The sequence below is a fragment of the Kogia breviceps genome, chromosome 6 (genome assembly GCF_026419965.1).
Source record: "Kogia breviceps isolate mKogBre1 chromosome 6, mKogBre1 haplotype 1, whole genome shotgun sequence".
Taxonomy (NCBI): Eukaryota; Metazoa; Chordata; class Mammalia; order Artiodactyla; family Physeteridae; genus Kogia; species Kogia breviceps.
This window is the reverse complement of record NC_081315.1, coordinates 2,802,240-2,808,809: the sequence shown is the minus strand read 5'-3', so window position 1 is coordinate 2,808,809 and position 6,570 is coordinate 2,802,240. Positions and strand designations below refer to the sequence as shown.

The 6,570-nt window shown below is 47.9% G+C and overlaps 1 protein-coding gene across 4 annotated transcripts in view; it reads right to left on the bottom strand.

Moving 5' to 3' along the window:
• Positions 1 to 88: 88 nt before the first annotated feature.
• The window catches only part of ETFDH (electron transfer flavoprotein dehydrogenase), a 37,110-nt gene continuing 30,628 nt past the window's right edge, over positions 89 to 6,570 (bottom strand). For all 4 annotated transcript variants that reach the window (XM_059066817.2, XM_067035436.1, XM_067035437.1 and 1 more), the window contains 4 exons: positions 4,193 to 4,361; positions 2,294 to 2,476; positions 1,804 to 2,025; positions 89 to 466 (listed from right to left, as the gene is read on the bottom strand). In XM_059066817.2, the coding sequence (XP_058922800.1) occupies positions 303 to 466; positions 1,804 to 2,025; positions 2,294 to 2,476; positions 4,193 to 4,361 (738 nt within the window). In that variant the 3' untranslated portion in view covers positions 89 to 302. The remainder of the gene's footprint in view (positions 467 to 1,803; positions 2,026 to 2,293; positions 2,477 to 4,192; positions 4,362 to 6,570) is intronic.

The following is a 6,570-nucleotide window of genomic DNA, read 5'->3' as shown; positions in this document are numbered from 1 at the left end:
GCCTGATGAGTCAAATGTACGTCGGAGGCCAGCAGTACCAACAGTGTACTAAAGCTTGGAAGCCTTGGAGAGAGAAGTAGATGCTACATCACTTACAAAGTTTTATTTAAGAGAGAGATTCATAATTTTTTATGGGACAGTTTTAGGTATAGTATAAAATAAAATTATTTCACTGATAATTATTTTATGAACATTCTGATCAAAAATATACTTAAGCTTTTGACACCTGTGAACTTGCAAACATTTGAAGTTAACTTGCCGTCCGTTTTAGAGACGCTGGCGCGGGTGAAGCCGGCTGCAGGTTACATCCCGTTGTATGCTGGGCCTCCACCGCCTTCGGGTACCACCCAGTTAATATTCTGACTTGGATCCTTAATATCACATGTTTTACAGTGCACGCAGTTCTGGGCATTTATCTGTAGCCGAAATCCATCACCTTGTTCCAAAGGTACAAATTCATAAACTCCTGTAAGGAAACATAGGCAACTCCGTGCAGTAGCTGCCTTTAAAGCAGAGGCTAAAGTCCTGGAGAAATTAGCCACAGAAACCCTCAGGGTTTGTGGACTGAATGTTTACCCACAGAATATTACAGAGATCTGGGTGTGTGCATTTGCTGTTGCATAAATTAAAATGGATAAAAGCAGAAGGTACAGCAGCATGTGGCTGAGTTGGCGTTACCAACAAGGGAACTCGAGGTTGAGCAGTTTTGGGGTGTGATGTTATATATGGACACACTTCAGAGACCCGGACGCTGCAATAAAGTGAATTATCACAATAGAGCAAGTCATGTGAATTTTTTGGTTGCCAGTGCATATGTAACGGTTATATTTACGCTACTTTGCAGTCTGTGAAGTGTGCAATAACAGCATTATGTCTAAAAAAACAATATACATGCCTTGCTTAAAATACACTTTATTGCTAATAGATGCTATCTGAGCCTTTAGCGAGTCATAGTACTAACATCAAAGATCACTGAGCACAATATCAAATATAATAATGACAAAGTTTGAAATTTTGCAAGAATTACCGCATGTGACACACGGAGTGAGCAAATGTTGGAAAAGTGGCGCCAGTAGGCTTCTTCAACGCGGGGTTGCCAGGGACCTTTGATTTGTAAGAAAAGCAGTATCTGCCAGGTGCAATAAAATGAGATCTGCCCGTATACATGTGTGCCGCGACTGCACAGACAAATTAGGTCAGCCCTTACCCTCAGCTTACAGCTCAGTGAGATGACAGAAATGGTTAAAAGATAAAGTCAAGAGACAGTCAAGGTCCCTCCCTCACAGAGCATATGTCCTAGTTCCTGTCCAGAATGTACTGATTTTCACACACCTGGTTGCTGTTCTACCAGCTCTCGAGACCCAGTTCCTACTATAATTCTAGTTGAAAGCTCAGCACTGGAAGATACTGTATCCAGGATGGATTTAAAGTCCGGGACCATTTCCCTGAGCTGCATGTGGCCAAAATCTAGTATTTTAGGCTATGCACACATATGTAATGTATATGTGTGTGTGTATGTGAGCATACATATATACAGACAGGAGCAGCCGTGACAGAAATTTTTTTAAAGTACGTCACGTGAACACGGAAAGAGGTGTTTGGTGCTTTTTCCCGTAACCCTTAACCTTGCGCTGAGGGTAAACAGAGAAAAGGCTGCTTTTGAGAAATGCCATCTGAATTAGGCTTAACGAGAAATCCCTACTGCTCTAGCATTAGAGTAGAAACATAATGAGTTTTCAAAACGTGGTTCAAGCAAATCCTGCTACTGACGTTTCAGTAGCAGATGGGAATGAGCGTACTGACCTGCAGGGCAGAAGCGCTGCTCGGGCCCGTCGTATGTGCTCAGGTTTCTGTTCACAGGTACACTGTCATCTTTCAAGGTCAGATGTGCCGGCTGGTCGTGTTCATGGTTGGTGCCGCTCAGAGCCACGGATGACAAGAGGTCAAAACTGATCTGCCCATCTGGCTTTGGATACTCAATAGGTGTGCAGTCCTTGGCTGGCTTGAGCTGATCGGAGTCAGGACCTTCCCAAGTTTTGAGGAAGGTTTTTAGTAAAAATGTATCTAATTCTAAAGTACTTCCTTAGACATTTTAATAAAAATCTGTAAATATTACACTGATGAAATAAGACTTGATCCCTCTTTCAACAATGATACCCTGTTCTAAAGATACTGAATTCATCATTTCTCTAAAAGTTTAAAACGGTAAAGTGTAAAAGGTCACCTTTTTCCCTACTTACTGGATCCCGTTTCCTGAGTTAAGGACTAACGTTCATACTTAAGCCGGAATTACCTTTATGTTTTAGGGTCCAGGGCTCCATCCCTCTGAATATCCAGTAGAAGATCCCAGTGTAAAGCATCCCTCCGTACACACCCAGGATGCCATGGCAGGACGGCCTGACGTTCCTGACGGCGTGTAGCTCTTTCCACACCCACGACTTCTTCAAATTGTCCTCATACTCAGTTACATCAAGTCCTTTTTATGAAAAACATGAAATAAGTGAAATTGCCTCAAGGAGTATAAAACACTTTATTGTCCAGGTACTTTGCTACGGAAATAACAGATGGCTTTTACACAGTTATAAAAAGCAGGTGGTCATACGACACCACACTTGAAGAACGCTTCAAGTATAAATGCTGACATCTTCCAAAAAGATACCCATTTGATAGGTTGTTAACAGGCAGTGAGGCCATACTGGTAGCGTGGAAAATGAGTTTCAAAATTCAGTGAACCTGAAAAGGAAGCTAAGCGAGTTTATGCTACCTGTGGAGCTGATCACTGAAACACTTCCGTTACGGGCTGAACGGTGACAGCCCAGAAAGGTATTTTGAAGTCCTGACGCCTAGTTGTCTCAGAATCGGTCGGAAGAGGGTCGCTGCCGGTACACCGAGTTAAGATGAGGGCATGCTGGAGCGGCCTGGACGCTTGGTCCAATGACTGGCATCCTGAAGACGCCGCAGGGACACAGGACACAGCCAGAGGGAGACAAGGCAGGGGCTGCTGCTGGGGCTCTGCCAGGAACTTGGGGCCCCCGGACGCTGGAGGCTTGGACACAGCTGCGAAGTGCTCGCCTGCAGGACTCCGAACACCTTCCTGCTTAAAGCTGCCCAGTTCGTGGCGCTCGGCTGTGGCGGCCCTAGGAGGTGGCAGCACCTGAAGCCCTGCACTTCATCTCTAACAGGACGTCTTGGTTCTCGTGACCTGCCTCCTCCTGGTGCCAGTGACCTGCCTGCGGCGGCCCGACCTGTGCGCGCCGCGTGCACGTGCGCGGTGCCAGCGCCTGGCCGGGATGCGGAGTTGGTGAGGAGGTCTGAGGCGCCGGCCCTGCCTCTTCCGTGCCCTGAGGTCTCTCCTGCTCCCCCGCAGGCCCCCCGTCTCCGAGCACACCTGAAGGTACGGTCTACTTGGAGGAGCGTGTCACCTGACTCTAAGGAACACGGCGTACCTCTTGGGCATCTCCGGACTCGCTCCTGGTGTTTTGTGTCCGCAGGGAGCGAAGGCCCTGTCCTGGGAGGAGTGTCCGTCCAAGGAGACGAGGTTGGTCAACAGGTACGTTAAACAGCGAGCCGAGCTGAAAGGTGGAACACACCGGAGAGGGGGCAGCGCAGGAGAGGGCCTGGCAGTGCTGCGTGCCTGTGTGCGTGGTGCAGAGTCACTGGTGAGGTCCACGCGAGGCCCCCGGAGAGAGATCCGAGCCGAGGTGCGGGGAGCTCGGGGGCCGGCCGTCAGCTGGGTGCCCCCGGGACCCAGGAAGCGTGTCCGGGATGGACGGCGACAGGAGGCGACGGCGGAGGCGGGTCCGCTGCCTGCCCTGGAGTGAAGGTCGGGGGGCGCCCACGAGGGTCCACCTGGGCCTGTGCGATGTGAGGCGGGACCCTCACGTTGAACTTGCTTCCAGGGGGCGGGACACCTCGGGCCGCTCTACTTTCCATTCGTGAAATGACACGTGGCCGTGAAAACCTCCCTCGCGGCGAGCAGGCTGCAGTCTGCTTTGCCCAGCAGGCGTCTCGACGCTTTGTGTAGAGGCACAGTCACACCACGCATCTTTCAATGCCCCATGAAATAAACATGCAAGACCGCCAGGATTTCTCACTGTATCTACTGTCATCCTCTATCTGTACACTGAGTGTATGTTTAAATAGCTTTTTAAACGCCCCCGTGAAGAACCTGAGAATAAATGGAAGTTCTTACCTATCGTCTTTGATTGGAGATTCTCACTAGTTAGTTGATTAAAAATAGATTCTGCTGCCAAAATCCCACTTTTCATTGCTGTGTGGGTCCCTTTGATCTTGGGAACATTCATGAAACCAGGGCTACAACCAATTAGTAAGCCCCCAGGAAAGGTGAGTTTTGGTATAGACTGAGGAAAGAAAGCAAAGTGCATCTGTTAGTTCAAATTAAACAAAAGAACTGAACACTCCAAATTATAGCCTCTTTGAAAGCTGTAGGGAAAAACCGAAAAAAAAAAAATTACATGCAAATGAATCCGAGTGAAGAGAAAAACCAGGGCAAGGGCAGTTTCCTCCTCTAAAAACGAGCGTCGGAACGATTACTCCTCCTCTATTAGGACTTTGTCCGTCTCCCTCCCCATGACTTACCTACATGGGACAGATGTCAAGATCAGAGCATTAACATTTAAATTAAATGTTTTTATTTATACGTATCTATGTCATAATTAAAAATATTCTCTAAACCTGAACGTCTGTTATCTAAATTGTGATCTTTTACACGCATTGTGGGTAACACATGACTTACACAGGATGTTATCTTAACTCTTCATACCTCCTTGTTTTACCTTGATGTCCAGGGAGGGAAACCTAGGTTCTAATCATGGCATCACCACAATTAGCCACTACCTTAAATAATATATTTAAGTTAACCGAAGAATAAACTGAATTTCCAAAATAAACTTTAAGATGGTTGTTTGGGCCTCAGTATACACTTCTGACGGAAAACAACGTACTGAAGGGTGGGTGACGGTTTTGGTTGAGCCCCGTGATGTAGCAGTTAAGTCACAGATTGCCTCCCTCAGAAGACTGTACTGGTGGAAAGGAAGAAAAGAGAGCCCTGGAGCTGCTCTTTCCTCCTGGAGGCGTCCTACAGTACACCACGGGTCTTTGCTGAGAAAGTGGTGGGTGGCTGACAATGGGGCCGAAGGGCTGAGAGGGACCCCGAGGAGAGGAGGTCAACAGGGAGCCCGCCACCATCAGCTGCCACGCCGAGGGGCTGTGGCCGCGCTCCCGTGATTACACAGTTCTAACTGCGAGGGAGGGGCGGTGAGAAGCGAAAGCAACGCTGGCACGAGAAGGCTCGGGCCTAGGTGTGACTGCTGCTCTCCAACCAAACTCAGCATCAGAACCACGCAGGTGAAGAGAGCATGAAGTCGGGGTGCGGAGCAGACAACAAGGGGGAGGGCTTTCTGGGATGCCAGGAGCTGCAAACAGAGATAACGGTCAGGAACCTGGATCATAACAATGATCTTCTCAAATTGGGCTGTGGCCCTGCTAATCCTAAGTCTGATTCAAGAGCCAGAAGATGGACGTTTAAGAAAAGGACACGGATTGCTAGTGCAAATTATTCCAAATGGGCGCTTAAGTCCTAAGAATAAAAAATGTTATGGCCTAAGGGAAATGTGTGTTTTTCAGTTCTGGGAGGATCTTACCCAGTGTGGGCAGCTGGACATCTTGTTAAGGACCTGGGGGACCCAGGAAAAGTCGTACAGAGAGATGTATTCTGGGACATCCATTAAACGGGGGTTAGGGCTTCCCTGGTGGCGCAGTGGTTAAGAATCTGCCTGCCAATGCAGGGGACACGGGTTCGAGCCCTTGTCCGGGAAGATCCCACATGCCGCGGAGCCACTAAGCCTGTGCGCCACAACTACTGAGCCTGCGCGTCTGCAGCCTGTGCTCTGCAACAAGAGAGGCCGCGATAGCGAGAGGCCCATGCATGGCAGTGTGGAGTGGCCCCCTGCTCGCCGCAACTAGAGAAAGCCGGCGCACAGCAACGGAGAACCAAGGCAGCCAAAAGTAAATAAAATAAATTAAACAAACAAAAAAATGGAGGTTAAAATGAGGAACCAGGCCTTATCACTGAAGAAGATGGGTATGGCCTGGAGTAGTTCCACAGTAACAGATTTTACCCTTCCACCTGACGATTGGTAAAATCAGTCTTGTAACTTCCTTTTCCCAGGACTTTTCTGTAACCTAATCTATTTCTGCACCAAAATAAAATTACACTTCCCTGCACTAAAAGAAGAAAAAAGAACCCCCCCCCCAAAAAAAAACCCCACAGGGGTTAAATACTAGAAACCCACCAGGAAAGGGGAGCTTTGGTACAGACTGAAGAAATGTAATGAATGTAATGTCATGTAATGAAGTCATGTAATAGTTGTTAGCGCAAAATAAAACTGGATGTTCCAAATTTTTGTCTCTGAAGGGTCTTCAAAAACTTAATGGAAGTAAGTTTCTGAATCTTTGACTAATTAAATCAGAAAACTCAGGTCAAAAGTGTATTGTGGCGGCGGGGGGGGGGGGGGGGTCATCTCTTCCTGCTCATCTAAAGATCATGTG